We start from the raw sequence: 25,312 nt of genomic DNA on the forward strand, positions 1-25,312 counted from the left end.
CCTACCACTGAGCCAAAAAGGTGTTTCTTATCAAAAGGTGTGTTTAGGATGTAGGTTTGAACCTCGGGGTTGAATCTAGAGATATTTAGTCAGGCGTGCCTTCTTAAAAGTACACTGGTATTTAATGCTCTGGCAGTTGTGTCTGCAGCATCGAGGGAGCACCTGATTTGATTGTTGGAAATAAGTTCTCTATCCCTTATTAGTGTAGGAAGGTGGCTACCTGACTATGGTTACCCCAGATTTTTTGCCTTGTGTTTAGCTGGTTTTCGACTTAGTTGGCCTGATTCCCTGCTAATCAGGGCCCCAGGCTATCTGCTCTCTGTAAAATGGATTCCATGTACCCTAGGTGCATGACTAGATTGGCTTGGGCCACCTTATCAGCCCCTGTACAGAGCACTATAGGTGCCCAGGGCATGGGTGCATCCAAGGCCTACCAGGGGCTGCAGCATATCTTTTGCCACCCCTATCTGGCTATCTAAAATTGACACAACTGGCTGATCACTCAGCTGGGGCAAGGTGGTGTAATCACCCCTTGCTTAGATATAGTATACCTATATCTAAACCTAACTGGACACATATATACCTATCAGTCACTCCTATGGCAGGCCTTAACAATCCTGGAGGCAGAGTGCTTGGTTTTATGTGAGATGGTGCTCTAGCATGAGCTGAGCCTGTCTGCAGCTGTCGGGACCAATTCCCTAAGCTGTTCCGGGATAATGCCATACCATATACTATTAAGTGCATTATGATCCTCGCGGTTATATAGCAACTTTGGTTTGGCTTTATCAAAACATGTCGTGTAAGATGTCATACGTTTTGGAATACTACCCCCTCGCCAGTCCTGGCGACGGGGGTAGCATTCCACCCCTCTAGAGGGAGACGACATGTTACTTTGCTAAAACGCGGTTGATTTTAAAAGGAGCCTCAGCACCACAAAATGGATGCTTCTGCCACAGACACGAATCTGACCTCCTGCAGCAGACCGAAAGTCAGCCAAGGAGGCCTGGACAAAGGGTTTCCTGTCACAGGGAGGTGTCACACCACCCCAGACAGGAGATAGTGGATTGTAGCAGGGAGGTTTGAAAGAAACCAGACACTGCCTGGGGAGCACAAGGCTGCCCCTTGCATAATCCGGCCAAACCGGTTCTGGGGCACACCAGCCCCAGTCCCAGCGCGGCCTGGATCAAAGGAAAGGGGCGTATCCACCCCCTCCTGGGTCCCACCCATAGGAGGGGACCTAGCAGGTAATCCAGCCCCCTAGATTGGTATAAGAATGGGAGCAGTGCCAACGCTCTCAGATTATCCTGATGAAACATTTGAAACGAAGAACAATTGTTACTTACCTGTAAACAGGTGGTTCTCCAGTATTGGTGTCTTTCATAGATTCACATGCTTGAATATTCCCCGTCGTCGGAGTGGGAGTCCCACGGTAAATAAAATAGCAATAAATGCTAAATATATAATAATATATAATAAATATATATATACATAATAAGGAAAAACCCCAAAAATGCATACAATAACCATCTGGTACCTAACCAAGAGTTTCCACATAGGAATGCATGGGGAAAAAGAAGTTCCAATGCAGCCTATCCTTGTCATTATGTTAGTCCAAACTGCAGCCAATCAGGCGCCAGCAGCCCTCTAGAACCTTCTCCTCAGAGCTCAAGCCCTCAGATTTTCGTAGCACAAGAGTGACCACAGAGTCTATGAGGAGAAGCGAGCCTCTGAGGGGAGGATGGGAGGGTCGCATGTGAATCTATGAAAGACACCAATACTGGAGAACCACCTGTTTACAGGTAAGTAACAATTGTTCTTCTCCAGTATTGGGGTGTCTTTCATAGATTCACATGCTTGAATATAGAATAGTAAGCAGTCCGTATCCGAACACAAAGTTTCCAGGATGCAATGTATACACAAAAGGTTGGAATCAACAGGTGTAAACCATGCCATAGAAGTTATAAAACTGTATGTATACATAGAGAAGACATGCATAAGACTGGAAACCATAGGAGGAGGGTAGAACAGAGGCTCACCTTATTGAAAAAGATTACGGAGCACAGCTTGTCCCACTGCGGTATCCCCTTCAGCCATGGCACCCAGATTGTAGTGCTTCGTGAACGTGTGCCTGCTGGACCACGTGGCTGCTCTGCAAATCTGATGCAATGGAACTCCGGCAAAGAGTGCAGTCGAAGAGGCCACAGACCTGGTAGAGTGGGCTCTTACTGTAGACTGTAAAGGCTTTCCCGCTTTCTGATGGCAGAAAGCAATCGCCGAAGCCACCCAGCGGGCTACTGTAGGTATGGTGACTGGTCGCCCTTTTTGAAAACGGCCATAGGCCACGAAGAGCTGATCCGATTTTCGGAACTGGGCTGTTCTGCTGATGTAGAACTTTAAACATCTTTTAATGTCCAAAGAGTGCAGGCGTTGTTCCGCAGGTGATTGCGGATTGGCAAAGAAAGACTTCAGTATAACAGGTTCGTTAATATGGAAGTCTGACGGTACCTTTGGAAGGAAAGTAGGGTTAGTGCGTAAAAGCACAGAATCCGGTTTGAACTGTAGAAATGGTTGTTTAATCGTGAAAGCATGCATATCACTCACTCGACGTGAGGACGTCAGAGCAAGTAAAAGCGCAACCTTCCAGGTGACATACTTGAGGTCTGCGCTATGGATTGGTTCAAACGGAGCAGTCATTAATTGTGACAGGACAATGTTGAGGCGCCACTCTGGAGGAGGACGCCGAACTGGAGGAAAAGTCCGAAGAAGTCCTTTGAAGAATTGACGTATCAATCTGGATGAGCATAAGGAGGTGGAGCCATCATGGCGGAAGCGTGATATTGCCGCCAGAAAAACTCTTAAAGTAGCATGTGACAAACCCGACTGAGCCAGATGGAGAAAGAAAGGGAGGAGCTCAGCGGGCGTGGCACGCAAAGGATGTACTCCGGCGTCTGCACACCATTGGCAAAAGCGTTTCCATTTCAACTTATAGGTTTTTATAGTTGATGGAGCCCTGGCCTGAGCGAGGATGTTACGACACTCCTGAGGGATGCTTAGATGTGCAAATTCACAGTGCTCAGGTTCCAGGCTGACAAGCTCAGGGAAGAGGGGTCCGGATGGTAGATTTGACCCCTGTTCATTGAGAGAAGATCCATTCGAGGATGAAGAAGAATGGGTTTGCATTGAGACAGGAGTAGCAGCTCTGAGAACCACGCCTGTCGTGGCCACCTGGGAGCAATCAGAAGGATGTGGCAAGGCTCTCTCCGCATCTTCCAAAGTACGCGAGGCACTAGAGGGATCGGAGGAAAAGCGTAGGCGAAGAGATTCGACCAATCCATCAAAAGGGCATTGCCTTGGGACCCTTTGTGGGGATGCCAGCTTGCGTAAGCGGGGCATTTGCGGTTCTCTGGAGTCGCAAAGAGGTCGATTGCAGGGAATCCCCAACGATGAAAGACCATATCGAGTGTTGGCTGGTGGAGTTCCCACTCGTGGTTGGATGATCGGGATCTGCTCAGGGAATCCGCCAGGAGGTTGGACAACCCCGGAAGATGAACTGCTGTGATTTGGATTTGATGATTGATGGACCAGTCCCAAATCGCCTCTGCCAGGCGGGATAACACCGGAGACTTCGTTCCGCCCTGTTTGTTTATATAATGCATGCAGGTCGTGTTGTCCGTTTGTATGAGAACTGACTCTCCCTGCAGCACTGGTTGAAATGATTTCAGGGCCAGAAAGATAGCCATAAGCTCCAACTTGTTGATGTGCCAGGTCTTTTGATGGAAAGTCCATTTCCCTTTCACGGACAGGTCTTGGAGGTGAGCTCCCCAGCCCTCCAGGGAGGCATCCGTCGTCAGTGTTAGATCTGGGGTGTTGGACAGAAAAGACGTGCCTGCTGCTAGCTGGTGTGGTTGTGCCCACCATCTGAGCGCCTTCTTCATGGGAATGGTGATGGAGACCTGATCGTTGAAGGAACCGGTGACTTGACGCCACTGCTTGTCCAGAGCCTGTTGGATAGGTCGTGCTCGTAGTCGGCAATGAGGGACAAGAGCGATGCATGACGAAGCCATCCCTAGAAAAGACTTCAACAAGCGGACTGAAACGCACTTCTTTGCCAGAAGGAGCGAAACTAGCCGGAGGATCCTCTGTAGACGTTCCCGGGAGACAAATGCTTTGGCTAGGTTGGTGTCCAGCGTTGCTCCTAGGAAATCTTTGCAAGTTGTTGGCTGCAATTGAGATTTCTCCAGATTGATGGACAGACCCAAGGAACGGAATACTGTCTGGCAGATTGCAGTATGGTGTAGAAGTTGTGCGCGGGATTGTGACTTCAGGAGGCAGTCGTCGAGATATGGGAATATCTGTATGCCTTGGAGACGAAGAAAAGCCATGACCGGAGCCAACATTTTTGTAAAGACTCGGGGGGCTGAACGGAGGCCAAATGGAAGGACCCTGAATTGGAAATGAAGGTGCCCCACCTTGAAGCGCAGGAATTTGCGATGAGCCGCTAGAATTGGGACATGGAAGTAGGCGTCCCGGAGATCGATGGTAGTCATGAAATCTCCGACTGAGAGCAAACGCAAGATCTCTGTAAGCGTGAGCATACGGAAGGTCTGGTCCTTGAGATAATGATTGAGTGCTCTCAAGTCCAGTATTGGTCTCCATTCTCCGTTCTTTTTGATGACGAGGAAAAAACGGGAATAAAACCCCTTCCCTCTCTGCGACTTTGGCACAACTTCCACCGCACCTTTTCGAAGGAGAAGGCGAACCTGATGAAATAGTTCCTTGAGGTGCGGAGGTGGTGGTCCGGAAGGTGGCGTTGGAGGAGGTACCTCGACAAATTCCAATGCATGGCCTCTCTTCACAATGTCGAGTGCCCAACGGTCCGTAGTAATGGAGGACCATTGAGAACCAAACAGAGAGATTTGACCTCCAATTCTCCGATCAATAGAGGAGTCATTGACGTTTGTTGGATTGTCCTCTGAAATTAGACTTCCCTCTGTAAGTTCTGGCAGGCTGCTGACGGGAAGACTGCTGGCGGTTACCGGTGTAACGCTGGTTACCTTGGTTGAAGGACCGGTATTGACTGCTTCCTCCACGAAAAGTGGACGTAGTGCCACGTCCTCGAGCACCCCGAAAGGGCTGCTTCTTAAACTGAAGGGTACCCAAAGCACGTGCAGTGTCCGTGTCCTTTTTAATGGATTGTAGCGCTTCATCAATATGCGCTCCAAATAATGACTCGCCGTCAAATGGCATATCTAGGATTCGTGCCTGAACTTCCTGCCGAAACGAAGTTGAGCGTAACCAACCCTGGCGACGCAGGACGGCCGCTCCAGCGAGCTGGCGAAAACCGGTGCAGGCTACATCCACTGCACAATCTATAAGTTCTTCTGCCGTCCTTTCTCCTTCTTGCAGAATTTTCTGTGCTTCTGCCTTGGAAGCATCTGGGAGTAACGCTACATAGGCGGCCATGTCAGCCCAAGCCTGACGGTCATAACGGCCTAAAATGGCCATTGAGTTAGCTACTCGAACTGTTGTAGAGGACATGGAGGAAAATTTTCGCCCAATAGCATCCAGGCGACGGCCCTCACGGTCCGGAGGAGCAGTGATTGTAGACGCCGGATTCTTTGAACCCCGTTGAGCTGCCTGCGTGACGACAGAGTCGGGCTTAGGTTGACCTGTAAGGCATGCTGGAGATCCTATAGGAGCTTTGTATTTCTTTTCTAACCTTGGCAGCTGTGCTGGTAGAGAGTTTGGCGTCTTCATTATTTTCTCTCCTTCAGACCAGATGAAATCTATAATCGGGACAGTGTGGATCTGCTTCAAGGGCTGGTTTTTGAAATCGTATAGGAAGCAATCTTCCTCACGGTGTGCTCGTGGCAATTTGAATCGCTGTGCTGCCCTATCCATTAACTGGTGGAAGCCCGCGATGTCTACTGGAGGAGAATCCGCTGCAGGCACCTGAGAAGGAGATGGTGTTTGAGCACGATAGTCATCCCACTCCGCCAAATGTTCCTCACCATCCTCATCTACTTCAGAAACTTCACCATCTTCACGCTCTGGAGGATTCTCGTCATCATCATCCTCTGGATAGATGGTAGTGTGAACACGAACTGATGTAGTTCGGTGAACAGTTACAGGCGACGCTGGTTGAGGAGGAGCCAGAACCGGGTTAGAAACTGGATTCATTACTGATGGGACCGTTGTAACCTGTGGCGTTGGTGGGAAACGCCGATTGTAGTCTTCCAACATACTTTGGAGGTTTGATATCATGGAGATAGGCAACATCGCAGTTGGAACTTGAGTGTGAGTCGTTTGATGTTGGCCATAAACATCTTCCTCGTTACGCGTCGACGGCATGACATCAATTGACTTCTGCGATGGGATCGACTTGGAAGCCATCGTCGACGAGGAGACCGTCGACGGAGCAGTCTTCAGTGGTATCGATGGAGTCATCGTCGACGGAACCTTCACTTTCAATGTCTTCGTCGACGGAGTCATCGTCGACGGAGTCATCGTCGACGGAGCGGTCGTCGACGGAGCGGTCGTCGACGGAGCGGTCGTCGACGGAGCAGATGGAACAGGTCCCCTCGTCGACGGGATAGCCGTCGACGGTGCGCTCGTCGACGAGAGTGTCGACGGAGTCAAAGCCTTCACACCTCTAGTCGACGACGACCGGGTCGTCGACGAGTGAGCTTTTTTCGTCGTTGAAGATGAAATAGGAATCACAGAAGACACAGTCTTAGAGCTGAGAACCACTCTCATCGACGATGAAGACGTCGACGCTAAAGCCGACGACGATCCAGAGGCCAGCGTCGTTGTGACTGTCGTCGTCGATTTGGAACCAGAGACAGCCATTCTCGTCGACGGAGTAGAAACCACCGTCGTCGACGGCAAATCCGTTTTCCTCACAGAAAAACTGGACTTTGAAGCAGAAGGAGCCTGAGAGCTTTGTCTCGTGGGCCCAGACGTGGTAGGCAAAGGTGAAGACACCGCAGGGGTCATTGTGAGGGAAACTTTCCTCTTTTTAAGAAATGGTGAAGGCACCTCCTGCACACTACCACGTTTAGAAGCTGCTTTAGAACGGCCTGATCCAAGACTTTCAGCGTCAGAAAGTACATTATCTTTGTCTTTAAGCCTCTGAAGCCAGACAAGTAAACAGCCTTCTCTGTCCTTTTGAGTTTTCTCTGAGAATTTTCTACAGAGTTTACAGGTACCCACTTCATGGTCCGGGTAAAGGCAGTAAATACACTTACTGTGTGGGTCATCATGAAATAATCTCAGCTTTCCACAGGAGGAACAAGCTCTGAAGAGAGACTTCTTACTTGAAGACATTTTGGAAGAAACTGGAACACTTGAAGAAAGAAAACTGAGCAGAGCTCAGGGAGACTCCCTTACACACGACGTGCGGTAGAAAATCTGAGGGCTTGAGCTCTGAGGAGAAGGTTCTAGAGGGCTGCTGGCGCCTGATTGGCTGCAGTTTGGACTAACATAATGACAAGGATAGGCTGCATTGGAACTTCTTTTTCCCCATGCATTCCTATGTGGAAACTCTTGGTTAGGTACCAGATGGTTATTGTATGCATTTTTTGGGTTTTTCCTTATTATGTATATATATATTTATTATATATTATTATATATTTAGCATTTATTGCTATTTTATTTACCGTGGGACTCCCACTCCGACGACGGGGAATATTCAAGCATGTGAATCTATGAAAGACACCCCAATACTGGAGAAACTCTGGACCCTTCAACATCCTACTCAACGTAGAAGACTGAAGAATCTCCCTTGTGGTCAAGGAGTGACCACCCTGTGGAAACAGGCACCATCCAGCACCTCGACGTCTGCTTTGTTGCAGTTCCCGCCGGAACTCGAGCGACAGAGATCGACGAGATCAAGCTTGCCTGCCTTCTTACAGCCCGATCCACAGTCCCTGCAGAGCTGAGACCCGTGGAGGCGACCGGAAGCGTAGGGCACGCCATCTTGAAAAGACCACGAGACGCTGACCGTGCAGCCCACGAGTGACCCTCGTAGCTGTACACCGGGGTTTGAGAAGCCCCAACCCTGAGCCACTCTTGCACCGAAGCTCATCCCTCTACACTCAACGAGTGCTGCGTGGGGTCCTTCTGCTTTCTTTGGCTCAACGCGTTGGCCCGGTCACTTGCCAGCTGGCTTGTGGACCCTGTGCCGACGAAAACCTAAAACCGACTTGCGATTCTGGTTGCTCCAGACCTGCACCAGCTCCTCTGAAAAGGAGCACCTTCTCTGACCCTCCTTGTCCGAGTGAGAAGCAATCTTCTGGTCCTGCCTGGATTGCTCTTGCCAAGTGCTGTTTGCGCCAATCTTGAAGCCGACTGCGCCGACGGTGAGAGCCTGCGTGGGACAGATCGTGAACTGCTCCTGGACGTCTCAGATGCCCCAGAGCTCACGTGACAGCGGAGAGAAGCTCCTCGACAACCACCTGATTGCGCCCGACATTGCCTGGTTCCGTCCTGGTTCCACCCTGGTCACTGCTGAGTGACCCAGACTCTGTCCCCTCTGCTTTCAGGTACTTTTCTACTCTGCTCCACCCTTGGATCACACCGGACACTTTTCCTTCACATCCCCTGCAGCATCTTCAGCTTCAAGCACCAAGAACCTGCGTGACAAAACCCGACGCCACTTCGACCCTATGCACCCGCTTCCTGAGGGTGAGGTAACATTGCAACGCCGGTGTTCCCACACTGGTACAAACCTCTAGGGTCTGTGTCTAAAATTTGGTCCTTCTAGGTTCAGCGGAAGTATCCTTAAACTCTATTTGTGTAACTTTTACGCACCATTGACATCGCATTGGTGCAAGCCGCGCTTTAAGCGCTGCACCCGAATCCCGCTGGCTTTTCCCGACTTCAGCATTGCTTGTCCTGACTGCTCCCAGCGATTTCCTAGGCCGTAGGCCTAACCACTGTTCGATTGGTATCTCTTATACCACTTTTTTAATATATGGTTTGAGTGGCCACCCGCCCTCATCCATAATTGTGCAACTTTGTATGTTATACTGTACTTTTGATTTAACGCTTGTGCCCCTTTGCTCATGAAGAGTACTGGGGATTATTTTAGAAATAAATACATATATTTTTATAATATATACTTGTGTGGTGTCCTTTCATTTGATATTACAGGACTGTGATTGGTAAAACAGCTCGCTTAACACGACCTCTTGAGTTAAGCCTTTAAGGCTGCTTAGTCTATGCTACCATTAAGATAGCTTGTCTAATAAGGTTGACTTACAACCAGACACCATAAGGGTTGCTTGGACTGATACAAGGTGGTTCCAGAATTGGAAACATCATATATCAGGCCAACTTCTCACAATTAGGTCTTCAGCTTTAGATATATGTTCTTGGGGTAGATATTAGTGCAATTGTTCCATCTCGTTCCAATGCATACAGTGGTATCTAGCTAGCAACGCTTGGTGTTGGATATGCGCCAGAAGTTTGCTGCCTGTGATGCGTCTCTTCCCGAAGCACCAAGAAGCTTAGATTCCTTATCTGGGGGTGGAGCATCTCTTGTGGTTTGGGAGTTGGCCCCTTTGCATGCATTAGACACTACTGGTGAGTCCAACGGTAATTGTCCCCTAATGTACGCTGGATCAGATGGTGCTGACTTATGTTTTTTGTCTACTCCAGGGGTAATGATACGTGCCCTGACAGGATCACTAAAGATGTCATCCACATGTCTGATCATACCTTTGAGCATTGGTAAAGTGTGTGATGACTTTTCAGTAGTGCTTAGGATCTCGAAAAGGAAATCCTCTTTAAGGGAATCTTTGTGGAGCTGCACCCCATGGTAATTGGCAGCCCTACCCAGCAATTCAGTATAACCTACACTGTCTGGTGGAGAGGGTTTGGTAGGATATAAGTCAGGCTCATTGCCTGTGGGCGAGCTAATATTGTAGTTGTTACAAAAGGGGATGATGGACGGATCGTCTGAGCAAATCAAACACTCACCCCAGTCAACTGATCTGGGTTTAATCCATCACCATTCTTTAGCTCACTCCACCACCCCAGTTCAGACATGGCCATATGCAAATCAGTCTGACCCTGTGCCTCATGGGAACAGTCCAGCCCGAACTGCCAAAGCCATGTCTTCCCTGGACCGGAAACAAGCATCCTGGGACCGGTTTCTGGCATTTCAGTCGTCATCAGCCAGGCTAGCTTGAATCCAGTGGCAAAGTGAGCGAGGGACTCACGTCTGAGCATACCCTGCCAACTTAGAGCGAACAAAGCGATACAAAAGGGGATGATGGACGGAGCGTCTGAGCAAATCAAACACTCACCCCCAGTCAACTGATCTGGGTTTAATCCATCACCATTCTTTAGCTCACTCCGCCACCCCAGTTCAGACATGGCCATATGCAAATCAGTCTGACCCTGTGCCTCATGGGAACAGTCCAGCCCAAACTGCCAAAACCATGTTTTCCCTGGACCGGAAACAAGCATAATATTGTAGTCGTCCTATGGGTCTGCAGGTCTTGGCTGACTATTGTCATCCCCATCCCCATCATCCTGGCAGTCAGGTGTATGTGATGAAGTAGGCACAGGTAGACTGTGGTGCAGGAGGAGATGGGATAGTAGGAGGAAGAGGAGGAGGGGAAGGGTTATTTCCAACAGTTTTCTTCAGACGAACGTGATATTCCTCTTCAGGATCATTCCTTCTCTTTAGAGTCCCTGTGGTGGTGATATGCCCAGTATTTGGATGAATGTACAGCACTTCCTGTTTCGGGTCTGGTTTATCGAGTGGATTGTCGAAACTGTGTTTTTTCAGTGATTTCGGTGCCTGCGGTTGTTTTGGCGCTGAAGGTTTTGGTGCCGAGGGTTTAGGGGCTGGTGTTTTCGGATCCGAGGTGTGTTTCAGTGCCGAGTGTTGTGGGTCGGAGCCGGACTAAGATTTCGATCCAGAAGGTTTTGGCTCTGAGCCCAATTTAGCGTGAGGTTTTTCAGAGCCGGAAGGCTTTTTTGTACGCTTCGGTGCCCGACCAGAAGGCGGTGCGTCAGAAGCATGGTATCGGTGCCGACAGGCGCCCAAGGGCGTGGAATGGTCCGAGCTTTCTTTTTCAGTTGAGGTGGATTTCAGGGCAGGGGAGGAGCTGTACTTACAGTATGCTGTCCATGTGAGATGTCTTCATCTGGGTTGGAGCCGTACTCGGAGATCGGTTCCTGTTCCTACTCGGCTCCGATTGCATCGCTGGCTTCTTCCTCCAATTCAGTTCCAAAGAGGTCCGGAATGGAGTCTGTGTGCTGGCTCTCCATGCTGCGACGTCGAGCCCGATGGTCGCGAAAAGTCTTCTTGGAGTAGAAAGCTTTGCGTGTGTGGCAGTCCTGTTAACTGTGCTTAGGGGAAAAGCACAGATTACACACTTTGTGTGGGACGGTGCGCAGGTATTTTGCATGGCACCGAGGGCAGAATTTAAATGGAGTTCGTTCCATCAACTGTGAGTCGAACCGATGTGGGTAGGCCCAATGGCCTACCACGAGCTCTCCGATCGAAAGAGGGTTTTTTGTTTGTAAACACAACACGCAAAGAATGGAATACGCAATCGAAAACAATACCGTCGAGGAAGAATGTCTTGCGCACCGAAGGAAACCGAAGAAACGATGTCAAGCCGGAGAGCATCGACTAAAATCCGAACCTGATGGCGTAAATAAAACCTAACAATGGAGTCAATGCCCATGCGCACTATCACCGAAAGGAGGAGCCACCTGACTAGATTAGATTAGATTAGATTTGGATTTCTAGAGCGCATGGCTGCCCTGGAGCGTCCCAGCGCTGAAATTGACCTGAACATAGTGAACTAAAAAGGGACGGATTTAGGAAGTGGTAGGGAAGAGAAAGGTTTTGAGTGCTTTTCTGAATTTAAGGTGAACGGGTTCCATCCGGAGATCTCTAGGAAGGGCGTTCCATTTGTTTGATGCATTCAGCGAGAACCGGCGGCCTCCAGTACGTGCCTTCCTAACTCTTGGGATGATGGCCAAATTTTCCCTATCTGATCGGAGGGCCCTGGCCGACTTGTAGGGGCGAATCAATCCTCTCAAGGATTGAGGAGGATTGATTCGCCCCTACAAGTCGGCCAGGGCCCTCCGATCAGATAGGGAAAATTTGGCCATCATCCCAAGAGTGAGGAAGGCACGTACTGGAGGCCGCCGGTTCTCGCTGAATGCATCAAACAAATGGACTAGAAAGACTTCTTCAAAGAAAAACAAAGTGCAAACATCCGGACCCAATACTAGATGGCGATTTATGTTTGGCATATGATCTACAGCTCATGTCTCAAACATACAGTTTTAAGACTTTTAACAAGTCTTCATCATATTTTAAGTGATGTTGTATGTTTTACATGGAAACCCTTTCAGGGCTCGGCATAAGCACGGGCTCTAAGAGTCAAGCCAGGCTCTTGGCTCCGCTCTCTCTGTTAATGTGTTGGCTCGCCCACCTCTCCTTAATTTAAATCACATCACATTGCTATCCGTCATGTGCAATGGAGGCAGGTCTAGAGGGTCACAGTTTGTACTATGTTCTTGGTGCACACAGGTGTGCCTGGATAACTAATAAGTGTACACAGGGTTTGGTATATTTAAATGAACATAGGCTTTCTCTGCATGGATACTAGTATTTATTTTACTGTGTCTTATAGATTCAATGTGTATGAATCTATATGAATATGCACATATGGAATCCATATATTGAGTTTGTATGCAAGTCCCCCTCGAATCTAAGATTTCTGCCACCAATTTTAAAATCCACCAGCTGCCACTGGATACTGAATTATTTACAGCAATATTTTCCTTAAGAAGAATACGGCGGGAGACAGTGGTTCATTGCACATGCTTAATGATTTTGATAATGTATAATGATTCTGATGTATATAGATTATAATAGATTAATGTGGGCAGGTTTATGCCATTTGTGCTTATCATTTTAGACCACTATCTGGGAGTAAATATATAGTTGATCTGGAACATCACATGAGTGTGTTCTCATTCAGAACTTACAGTTGAATAGCTAAAGTATGTATTCCGGGAATGTCTTAGTTTATTAAATCCTGCTTTATGTGAATGAGGCAGAAGCACTAAAAAATCCAAACATTTAATGAGATTACCACATTCAAGTAAACTGTCAAATAAAAGTAGTTAGACGTTTTGAGGAACTAAGGGGCTCACAAACCTGGAACGCCCTTCCCAAGGCGGCCAACATTTTTTGTTAGCATCCCTCCCACATGCTTAAAGGCACCAATATACTTAATAACGGCTTATGGGAGGAACTATGAAATGGCTGAAAAGGGTGCACTACTTACAATACTGAATTTCCATCCTTGCCGTCCATCCACTTCCATCTCCCTCCCCTAAAACGTAGTCCAATCCAGTAGCTTCTTTCACTTGATAGGGTCTTAACCATGTCCTGAAATTGGGAAAAAGATAAACTATCATTAAGGTGGAAACGAGCACTCAGCAAAAAAAAGGCATCAATGTTTTAGGAACATAGTTCAACTGGAAGATGCTTGCTAAATATGCAACATAGTAAGCCATGCAGGTACCTTGACACAGAACACTTTTCAACTACCAAACTGTTTTTTTAAATTTCCTGAACATTAAAACAAAAATTTTGAAGGAACAAAAAAACCTCTGAAAAAAACACACCTTGCTGTGCTGCCCTACGCCAAAGTGAAAGGGCAGGAATGATTTACAAGACTTTGTAAATCTGAGGTAGCATCAAATTCCATGGGTGTTGAGTGGGTAAACCTATTGCAACGCCATGGAAGCCTCCCGGGTGCTGTGTTAGGTGACGCAGCGTTGTCACCTTACTCATGATTTATGAGGCCACTTAACGCCACACAGGGTGCTTTTGCGAGACATCATAAATCCAATTGAGTGCCCTGCATCACACAAGTAACACTTTACGTGGTGCAAAGGTGATACCGGGTTCGTATAAATAAGTCCCAAAGTATTTTGTTTTTATTTGTGACATCGGGGTTTCATGAAATTATTTCCCCAGAAGAGTCGGAGGCCTTCCCATGCAGGACCATGCAGAGAAGCAAGGTGGGATAATGGCTGACACACAGAGAGGGGCTAAGGAGGGTTTGGACCCTGTGAAGCAGGAGTGCGGCACACATGAAGTGTGTGACTCAAGAGCATATTTGTGCTGGCTCCGATGGCCTGCAGGGTTGCAAGCCCACTGCGGTAACGCTAGCCACCTCATGGATTTTCTTCCATAGAAAGAAAGGGCACTGTATATTGGGCTCCGATTTGTGGTCTGGGGTAAAGTGAAGATTACAGCCATGTGGTGAGTGCCGTTATATCCAACGCCTTTAATATGTATTTTACTTTACATTATATGAATAAGGAAATCAAGATCTAAATGTTCTTGCATTTACAGAAACATTGTACAAATGTGATATCTTGATGTTGAATAGATATAAAATGTCACAAAAGGACAGACTACCCAAGGCAGATATGAGAGTTGCACGTGTTCATTAGTAACATTTCACATGCAACATCAAGCAATAACTAATGTGTTCGCAAGACATTGTTAAGGACATGTTTTAATCAACCTAGTATAAGGACGTGTAGGCTGGCCCTGATTCAGAACTTAGATGGTCAGCACATTAAACTATACTTGGTTAGGTTAATAGACCATTTATTAAAGCAGTTCAATTACTATTTTTTTTCAAAACACAGTTTTATTAAGTCAGCAGATAATACAATCGCATCTCGAGCAGGATAAATACAGTTTGTTCTGGTCAGAATGATAAGAATCAATCTGTTGACTTTCATATGACATTTACAGAATAAGTAAATTAAAATTTCGGGCTTGTAAACAACAGCCCATAACTTTATAACCAGGTGTGCCACGTACAATACAGTAGTCCGTTCAACATAGCTTGCGAGCCAATTCCCATATAACATAGGCCCCTGTATCACCTCTCGTCCCCTTGATCTATCATCCAGAGGTTTCAGCATCAGTAAAGCGTGGTGGAGGGGGATCCGAAATAAGCCCTCGAAAATCTGCCCAGCATTTTCAGATTTTAAAATGTTTCTGTTGGTAACCTTGTGGCTTAAATATAGGTTGCTTTATGTTCATACACCAATCTGGAGTTGCCCTCCATGCTCCCAGTTTGGGCGGATATAGATGTCTTATATATAGATTTCCTCCAATCTTTTCGGTGGTACGTAGTAGTGCAAGCTTAGGGGACAGGGGTATTTCCCATCCCAGTACTTCTGACAGACCGGTCGTGACCCCAGTCCAAAAGCTGCAGAGCCCCGTGCATTCCCAAATAGTGTGTATGAATGTAGCTTCCACGCTGTCACAGCGGAAACATGTGGGGGAAGCTTTCAGTCCTGCCCTCCACAACCAATATATAGTAAAAAAACGCGCGGTGTATATATTTAAACTGAATACATCTTGGACGTGATACTATTGCGGCTCCCCTCGGGGATTCTAATATCTCCGTCCAGTTGTCGTTATCTAGTGGCCCAAGATCAGCCTGTCATCTCTCCCGAGTGAGTCCAGGGTCGTAGAGAGATTCGTCACCAGGGATATGTATATTTTTGCTGTCTTGTGGTCTCCCAGATTGCCCATAAAGACCTTAGCCTCTATTGGGTTAAACTCTGGGATAGATTCAATGGTCGCTATGTATGATGTTAGAGCACGGCGAAATTGCAAATACTTTTAGAATTGAGCACGCAGCATCTCAAATTCCTTCTGGAGCTCTTGAAAGGACTTCAGAACAGTCCTGTGCATAACGTCCCCCAATGTGGAGATAACAATGTTATCCCAGTCCCGAAACCCCGACAAAGTAGATACCTGTGGTTTAAGACCACTCTGCCAAAGAGGCGTTTTTTCTGGTCAGTTTTCCCCACCATCCCATTCTGCACAGTGTTTGCTTCCAAATTCCAACAAGCATTTGCAATGCAATAGGTCTCGCATTAGGAAAGTTTGAGCTATTGGTATTGTAAATTACACATTTTTTATTTATGTGTTGGTTTTGAAAATAGCAAAATTAATAGCTTTGTAATTTACAATGCCAATAGTTTTAACTTTCGCAAATGTGACACCTATAGCATTTGTAATGCAATATGTGTTATATTTACGTGACTTATATGTATTGATATTACAAATAACAATGGCTTTTAATGTTTTTTAATAATAAATACCTAAATAGAAGTTATTGTAATTTATAATGGCAATAGCTTAAACTTTTGTAAGTAAGTTTTGTGAAGATTATGTTCAGGGTATTTTACTGTGACGAAAATCCAAGAACAGAAGTGAAATATTAACATCTTTTTGTGACATTTGTAATAAAGCTTGAAACATTGAGAGAACATATTTGAACCAGTTGTTGTTGAATGGTTGCACAGATTGATGCTGTGGTGGCGCATAGTGATGTTGTGGTGCCCGAGTGATGCAGTAGTGATGCGATAGATAGATAGAGGGAGGGCGATAGATAGAGGGAGGGCAGTAGATAGATAGAGTAAGGACGATAGATAGATAGTGTGAGGGCGATAGATAGAGTGAGGGCGATAGATAGAGTGAGGGCAATAGATAGATAGAGTGAATGAATGAATGAATGAATGAATGAATGAAATGAAATTTATAAACGCGCAACTAAGCCCGAAGGCATCAAGGCGCCTAACCAAAGGAAATCAAAAAAGGCAAATCCAGAGCTAAGGGTAGGCTTTGGCAAATAGCCAAGTTTTGAGCATCTCCCTAAAGGCTTACTTAGAGGAGAGGGATTTAATCTCAATTGGCAGAGCATTCCACAGCTTTGGAGCCAAAGTCGAGAAGGCTCTGCCACCCCACTTGACTCTACGGACACGAGGGATTGCCAACAAAGATTTGTTGGCTGAGCGCAGAGTTCTAGAAGGGGAATAGGGAACCAGCAGGTCCCTCAGGCCTCTAGATCCATTTGAAGCCAAAGCCCCATAGATCAGGCATAGGGACTTAAAAGAGATCCTGGACTCTATCGGGAGCCAGTGCAAACTTTTTCTGGCAGCCGTAGCGGAAGCCCGCTTGGGTAAATCTAGTACAAATTTTCCTGCGGCATTCTGTACCATTTGAAGTCGCCTTATAAGGCCCTTGTTAATGCCTAAGAATAGGACATTACAATAGTCGAGTCTTGAGCCTATTAGAGCAACTACAATTTGCTTCCTGGCTTGAGGGGACAGATAGTGTTTTATCTTCTGCAAGATGTTTATTATGCCCCAGCAAGTAGAGATGGTCCTGTTTACTTGATGACCCATCCCCAGGGTGGGATCAATCATGACTCCTAAGTTCCTGGCCAAGGCAGTGGGTGTAGGGCACTGGCCCAGGGATGAGGGCCACCATTCCGCCGACCAGATGTCCTCCTTACCTCCGAACACCAGAATCTCTGTTTTCTCTCCATTGAGCTTCAATGAATTGCAAATCATCCATTGAGCCACTGCCTCCATGCAGTGTCTAAAATTGGAGGCAGCCGAGATGGAAGGTTGGGCGAGAGACATCAAGATCTGCGTGTCATCGGCATAGGAGACTACCTCCATCCCAAAAGATCTTATCAGCCTGGCAAGTGGGGTCACATAGATGTTAAATAGGGTCGGACTTAATGCCGACCCCTGAGGGACCCCACACTGCACAGGGAGGGATGGAGATAGAAACTCCCCCATCTTGACTCTCTGTTCCCTCTGGCCAAGAAAAGAGGTCAGCAAACTAAGTGCTGGTCCCTCAACCCCTATCTCCCTCAGTCGAGATGTTAACACCGAGGGAGACAGGGTATCAAACACAGCCGTGAGATCTAGCAGAATGAGGAGGGTAGTCTGGCCCTTATCCACTCTTGTGCGGATGTTATCAAGCACAATGGTGAGGGCCAACTCAGTACTATGCTCTCTCCGAAAACCATGCTGCGAATGATCTAAAAGGCCAGAGGTTTCCAGGAAGGCTGCAAGATGCTGGTTTAGATGGGTTTCCAGCATCTTTGCGGGGGCTGGGAGCAGCGAAATTGGGCGGAAATTTTTGAGGACACCCGGGTCTAATGTGGGCTTTTTTAGCAGTGGTTTAACCACCGCTCTTTTCCATTGTACTGGAAAAGTACATTGCCCTGTTCATGATCTCTAGATATATAGGCAGGAGAGACTCCTTACATTGTTTGAGGAGCTTCAAGGGGCAAGGGTCTAAGGGGGAGCCCGATCTAGTCTTTAGCAGAAGGACTTCAAGTTCCTGGAGGGAGAGGGGTGGAAAGCTGGACAAACATCCCGGCAGCAACTCCTTGGAGGATGATATCGAAGGGACAGATGGACACAGTGTGGTGGACAGGACCGACCTCTGAAGCTCTAAGGCCGAGTATATATCCACAATTTTAGATTGGAAAAATTGTGCAATATCATTACAGAGCTGCTGTGAACTCATTACGGGGTCTGGTACCTTCAGTGATGTGAGCGTGTCTACTATCTTGAACAGCTCTTTCGGCGAAGAGAGTGAAGTGGTAAGAGAGGTAAAATACTCCTGTTTGATCCTAATCACTTCCCTCTTGTAATTCTTTAGGAGGATTTTATGACTCTCCCTATCTCGCAAGTCCCAGCTAGTCCTCCAAAGACGTTCCTGTCTTCGTACTCCCTGCCTGAGAAGTCTTAATGATTCACAGAACCACGGTGATGAAGGACTTTACCTCGCAGAGTAGCACATTGAGACTGGGGCAAGGTCATCAATGGCTGTTTTGATGGCAGCGTCGATCCTCTCAACTGCAGAGCCTACATCATCCTCTGAGGAGATCGCCCAACTTGGCAATCTAGGAGCAAGCATGTCATTGGTAATACTTCTAAGATTACGCCTCAGTTCCCTTTTACTAGGCTCACTTTCCTTGCTGTTCCCAGTGGCGGTCGTTAAATCTATGGGGATAGCATAGTGATCCGACCAAGAGAGAGGGATGGGAGACTCAATGGTCAGCCGGGGGTCATTCGAAAAGACCCCATCCAGCGTATGGCCTGCCTGATGGGTGGGACCTTTGACTAGCTGTTGCATACCACAGCCAGAGAAAATATCCAGTAGGGATAGAGTTTCCTTTGATTCCCGATTTTCCAAAGGGAAATTCAGGTCCCCTAAGACAGTGAGGTGCTCGCAGCCAAAGTGTGGCTCTAACATGTTGAGCATATGAAGGCCAAAGTCTGTTCTATTCCCTGGGGGTCTATAGATAAGAAAGCCCTTAAACGGAACTGCATATGCTCTGTTAATAGAAAACTGCAGGGCCTGAAAGGCGTCTGGGGATTCGGAGAAAGGCATAATGTGGCAGGAAAGGCCATCCTTATGAAGGATGCCGAGCCCCCCCCAATACGTCCCACTCTATCCTACTCACCAGCGTATAGCCTTCTGGTACCGCTTCAACCAAGTCCGGACCCGAGGAGTCCTTGGCCCACGTTTCCGTGATGAAGACTCAGGCGGGCTTTCTGGCCAATACAAAGTCCTTAAAAGCAAGATTGTTCTTAATCAAAGACCTCGCATTCAAAAGAAACCCCTTATCGCTCCTCATAGAGGTTCCTAATTTAACATTAGGACCCGCGGGTATAACCACCGAAACCGGAGGCGGTACCGTAGGGGTGGGACAAAAATAATGACAGCCTGGGGAGGTCAGAAAAGACTCTGGGGGATGCCTATGATGGCAAGGCAACTTAGAGGGCTTAAGGCTAATCAGATCCTGCCAAGAATATGTGATCCCTGCAGACTCACCATCAGTACGTCCAGTCTCCCAGCCATCCAGCCCATCCTTAGCGCAGACGGGCTGGACTCTGGCGTGACTCCGGCGTTACTACGGCACACACGCCGCGCGCACCCGCTGGGCGCCTGCATGTTGCGCCTATATAGGGCTCTAGCGAGTCTGCCTGACTGCTAGAGCGCTACCTGGCCTGGCGTCCTATCAGCGTCCCCTACCTACCCCCAAGATGGCGTCGATGTTCCAGGAGAGCGCGAAAACGCGCTGGAAAGGACCCGCTTAAGCCGCGGTGAGGGCACAATTATGGTGCAAGTAGGTGGCCAATAATTCTAAAATCAGGGTAACTATTTAAAATAATTTAAAGAAACAGACAAAAACGGGGTATTAAAATGTCACACAGCACCTAAATGCCACAGCGCAGCGCGCAGCAAAGGAGAGCCTTAACAGGCAAAGCCCCCTTCACCTGCCCCTTATATATCGTTATGCTCTAATTGCCTCTAGCGAGTCTGCCTGACTGCTAGAGCGCTACCTGGCCTGGCGTCCTATCAGCGTCCCCTACCTACCCCCAAGATGGCGTCGATGTTCCAGGAGAGCGCGAAAACGCGCTGGAAAGTACCCGCTGAAGCCGCGGTGAGGGCACAATTATGGTGCAAGTAGGTGGCCAATAATTCTAAAATCAGGGTAACTATTTAAAATAATTTTAAAGAAACAGACAAAAACGGGGTATTAAAATGTCACACAGCGCCTGAATGCCACAGCGCAGCGCGCAGCAAAGGAGAGCCAAGATGTAATTTTTGATACCTCCAGTTTTCCTGTACCTGATGTTTCTGGTTTGCATAAGTGTGATGAGCTTATTGATGCTCCTAGTTTTTCTAGTCTGGTCTCTCAAGATGTGTCAAATGTTTTTAGGAACTCTAGACGTGAAAAAAGGCCTCCTGTATGGTTGGCTGATTATATTTCTGAAACTTTTCCCTTATATGAACCTTCGTTCCTTTTCTATCTTTCTTTTGAATTCTTATTCTTTTGGTTTTTTTTATGGTGGGGGATGATGTCGGTTACAAGTTATTTATTTTGTTCCAAGGAGGATGTGTTATGTTGTGTAATACATGTCCTGCTCCTTTAACTGTGTTCATTCCACATTCCTTTATACAGAGTTCTTACACTGTGTTCTCACCTATGTGTTCCAATGTTATTCAGTTGGAGCTGACTGCTTAACCTGTAAGGCTGTGTACCTGCTCTACTCTATATTAAACTAAATTCAACCTACTTGGAGTCATCTCTTCAATACAACACTTAGTTAGCCCCAGTCACTCCAGGAAGGGTGTGAGGGCGAGAGATAGATAGAGTGAGGGCGATAGATAGAGTGAGGGCGATAGATAGAGTGAGGGCGATTGATAGATAGAGTGAGGGCGATAGATAGATAGAGTGAGGGCGATTGATAGATAGAGTGAGGGCGATAGATAGATAGAGTGAGGGCGATAGATAGAGTGAGGGCGATAGATAGGAGTGAGGGCGATAGATAGGAGTGAGGGCGATAGATAGGACTGAGGGCGATAGATAGGAGGGAGGGCGATAGATAGATAGGAGTGAGGGCGATAGATGGATAGATAGATAGATAGATAGATAGATAGATAGATAGGAGTGAGGGCGATAGATGGATAGATAGATAGAGTGAGGGCGATAGATAGAGTGAGGGCGATAGATAGAGTGAGGGCGATAGATAGGAGTGAGGGCGATAGATAGATAGGAGTGAGGGCGATAGATATAAGTGAGGGCGATAGATAGATAGGAGTGAGGGCGATAGATGGATAGATAGATAGATAGGAGTGAGGGCGATAGATGGATAGATAGATAGAGTGAGGGCGATAGATAGATAGAGTGAGAGAGAGGTTGACAGCTTTATGCTCATCCAAAATTACCAGTTCAGAGCTGTAGAAGAGGGCCGGTTTTACTAAAGTGCGAAGTCTGAAAAAGACACATTTAAGACAGGTGCAACCTTCTAAGCCAATTGAAACTGGACATTCAGTATATACTGAAAACAACGGTTCACCTTGAATTCATTTATACCAACTTTGCAGTGAAGCAAAGAAATAGGTTCATGCATGCAATTAGTGTGGTAAAACCACTAATACACTCTAACCTTAAGGGTGCATTTAATCAAAACAGAAAAGAAGAGTAAACTACACGTATCATGTAATAATTTGTGGACCACATAGAAATTGTACAAATGTCACATACAAGGTGCTATAAGCAGACAAATCAACGAATGTGCACTGTGTCCGAAGGAGACAAAACATACAGAACTGAGCAGGTGACAATTTTAAGTACAGGCTACAACTTTCAATATGTGTTTATAAATACATGCATAAGCTCATCAATTAAAAAGGCAAATTCTTTTAAGGCAGTGATAGTGTGCTTTGGTGTCAATGGCGTTTCAAATTCTTTAGAAATGTTGCGCTCTCATCATTTAATGAAAACAGAAAAGAAGAGTAAACTACACGTATCGTGTAATAATTTGTGGACCACATAGAAATTGTACAAATGTCACATACAAGATGCTATAAGCAGACAAATCAACGAATGTGCACTGTGTCCGAAGGAGACAAAACATACAGAACTGAACAGGTGACAATTTTAAGTACAGGCTACAGCTTTCAATATGTGTTTATAAATACATGCATAAGCTCATCAATTAAAAAGGCAAATTCTTTTAAGGCAGTGATAGTGTGCTTTGGTGTCAATGGCGTTTCAAATTCTTTAGAAATGTTGCACTCTCTTCAGGACAATGAGATAACCGGAACACCTGATTAAAAGTAGAGCCACAAGGTTGTGATTGGATGACGTAACCAGGATGTGTCAGAGTTTCTGTGACACACAAACTGTGCCTCACTCGGCTGGGCTTGAAACTGAGCAGTGTCTCCATGGGCAATTGATGTGTACTTCGACCCTTTGGGTCGGTCATTAGGGGGACAAAAGTCCTCTTAGTAATTAATATATACTGCGTTAAGCTGGTGCACAATCCAGGCTGCCTCTGGATACAAAAAATCAGTACAAAGGCGGAAGTGGGAGAGCACTGAACCCTCAAGATGTCTACCTTTTCCCACCTTGGGACACAGCGCACATTCGCCGATTTGTTCGCCTATTGCACCTTGTATGTGACATTTGTACAATGTCTAGGTAGTCTACAAACTACAACACTATAAGGGTACTTACTATACAGTTGTGGTTAAATTAAAAATACACATAAGGCTAGGTAGGGGGTATTATCAGTTTTACTACATTAATTGCATGCTTAGAATACATTTCTTTCCTAATCTACATAACGGGCATGAATAATTTTCAGTGATGTCATAAATATGCCAATTAGTAGTTGTAAAAATTGGAAAATCCTCACTATTTTTGATCACAGAATGTTTGTAAGTATGATCTCGAGATGGCAAAGAATAAACTAACGCAACTTAGTTTCTCGTTAACTAGGCAGACTCAATTTCCCATCCGGCTGACGTCAGTACATTGATAAGGACAGTTACACACAACTCTTGTGTCACCAAGGACGTAATATCCAGTCCTTGTGCTTTTTCTTTCACAAATTAATGCTTTCGGGTGTTTTTTTTCACTTGAAGCTATCATAGTGAGCCGGGCTCTAATTCGGAGAATACACCTGGTTGCTAATTTAAAACCTCAACAGGGTGGCCGGTTGCGTCCACAATGACATGGAGTCATCTGGGAAAACGCGTTCGAGTATCAGTGAATTAATGAACGAATGGGCGACTGGTGAAGAGAGCTGTAATGGATACATCAGATATTTACAGCGCTAAGAAACAACAAAAATACATTATATAGCACTATATAAAATGAGTTAAAGTTATAACAGAAGGTATGGAATACACGCGTAATTGTATTTTTTACCTTGCACGCTAGCCTGGGACTTCCGCCTTCTGCGTGAAGCCCGCATCCACGGAGTTCCAGGGAGCAGCATTGGTGACGCGGGCGGGGCTCCCATGCCTGAGGGAGAGCCCCGCGGTGGCTGCCGAAGTCAGGAGTGGCGGTGATGCGGTGAGTAGGGCTTAGTTGTAAGGGGGGGGCGGGGGTGTGTGTCTGTGTGTGTGTGCGTGCAGGGGGCGGTTGGGGGCTGCGGCGGGTGTATGCGTGCGTGTCTGTATGTGTGTGTGTGTGTGTGTGCAGGGGGTGTGGGGGGGCGGCAGCGTGTGTATGTGTGCGTGCGCCTGTGTGTGCAGGTGGTGGGGGCTGGCTGTGTGTGTGTGCGCCGTGTTTGCATGGAAAGCAGGGGCTGTGTGTGCGTCTGCGCAAGCGCGTCTCAGAGGCGCACTCCCGCGGTGAAAACTGAGAATGGAAAAGCGCGTGTCACACTCGTGTCTACATTCCCAGATACGGGCAACAATAGGTCTCGAGCAGACTCTGCTGCTCGGCCTAAAAGCCACCTATAGAGCAGGCGGGAGCTGACAGAGCTCGGTTGGGGCATGTAGGAGCAAATGGTGTAGGGTGCTACCCATGAGCCATCATTCCACCTGGTATGCCGGGTCATTTTTATTTCCGTACCACCAATCATTTAGCACTAAGAGATGAGATGCTGCATGATATGATTGAATATCTGGTGTTGCTATCCCCCCACAGTAGGTAGACTGAAAGCATATTTTGAGCACGACTCTAGTGGTCTGGTCATTCCAAAGGAAGCAGCTGAGTCTGGAATTAGGCTGTTGGAACCAGGCAGGCGGTATTTGAAAGGGATGATTCTACAGCTGGTAGAGAACACAAGGGAGTGACATCATTTTAAAATCGCCGATCTACCCAATTTGGAGGGGGGCATAGGTGTCCATGGCTTCTTTTCGGTCTGGGTGCGCAGCCAGATGGGGGTGATGTTTTTATCCCATTACACCGATTAGGAGGACGCTAGGTGGACTCCAAGATATTTAAATCATGTTGTGGCTATCGTGATGTCTGCTGTCCATGCACCCATTTCGGAGCTCCCGCACAGAGGCCAGAGTACAGACTTCCGGGCGTTCATGTATAACCTCAAGGTCTCCCCAAATATCTATATTATGCTGAGCAAACGAGGCCCGTCCGACACAAGAATAAGACATCAACTGCATACAGGGCGATCCGATCCGATATCCCCCCTGGCCACTCAAATCCCATAACCTGTGCAACAATCCGGACCCATGAGGTCAGTGGTTCCAGTGCCAGAGCAAATAAGTAGGGGGACAGAGGGCACCCCTGGCAAGTGCCACACCCTATAGATAAGGGTTCAGAGACCGCACCTACCACTCTAACTGAAGCCGTGCGATTCGTATATAACAGCCAGATATAGGACAAAAGACGTGGTCCAATATTAGGACGCTGCAGAAGAACAAACAGGTACGTCCACCCCAAAGAATCAACTGCCCTATCTATGTCGGCCAGGAGTAACGCTACCGGACCTTCTTGATGGTCGATCGCTGCTACTGCGTTATGGGCCCGTCGGATATAGTGTTGGGTGGCCCGGCAAGGCATAAAGCCTGCTTGGTCTAGATGAACTAGGTCAAACATAAATGGGAGGATACGATTAGCAAGGGCTTTAGCCAAAAGTTTGGCCTCCACATTCAGCT

The 25,312-nt window shown here is 47.0% G+C and overlaps 1 protein-coding gene across 1 annotated transcript in view; it reads right to left on the minus strand.

Moving 5' to 3' along the window:
- Positions 1-25,312, minus strand: part of LOC147700858 (uncharacterized) — a 642,530-nt gene that overhangs the window by 128,435 nt on the left and 488,783 nt on the right. Inside the window, exon 6 of the mRNA XM_086928515.1 lies at positions 13,326-13,429. Coding sequence (XP_086784641.1) covers positions 13,326-13,429 — 104 coding nt within the window. The remainder of the gene's footprint in view (positions 1-13,325; positions 13,430-25,312) is intronic.

Source organism: Lissotriton vulgaris, chromosome 7 (assembly GCF_964263255.1).
Source record: "Lissotriton vulgaris chromosome 7, aLisVul1.2, whole genome shotgun sequence".
NCBI classification, from domain to species: Eukaryota; Metazoa; Chordata; class Amphibia; order Caudata; family Salamandridae; genus Lissotriton; species Lissotriton vulgaris.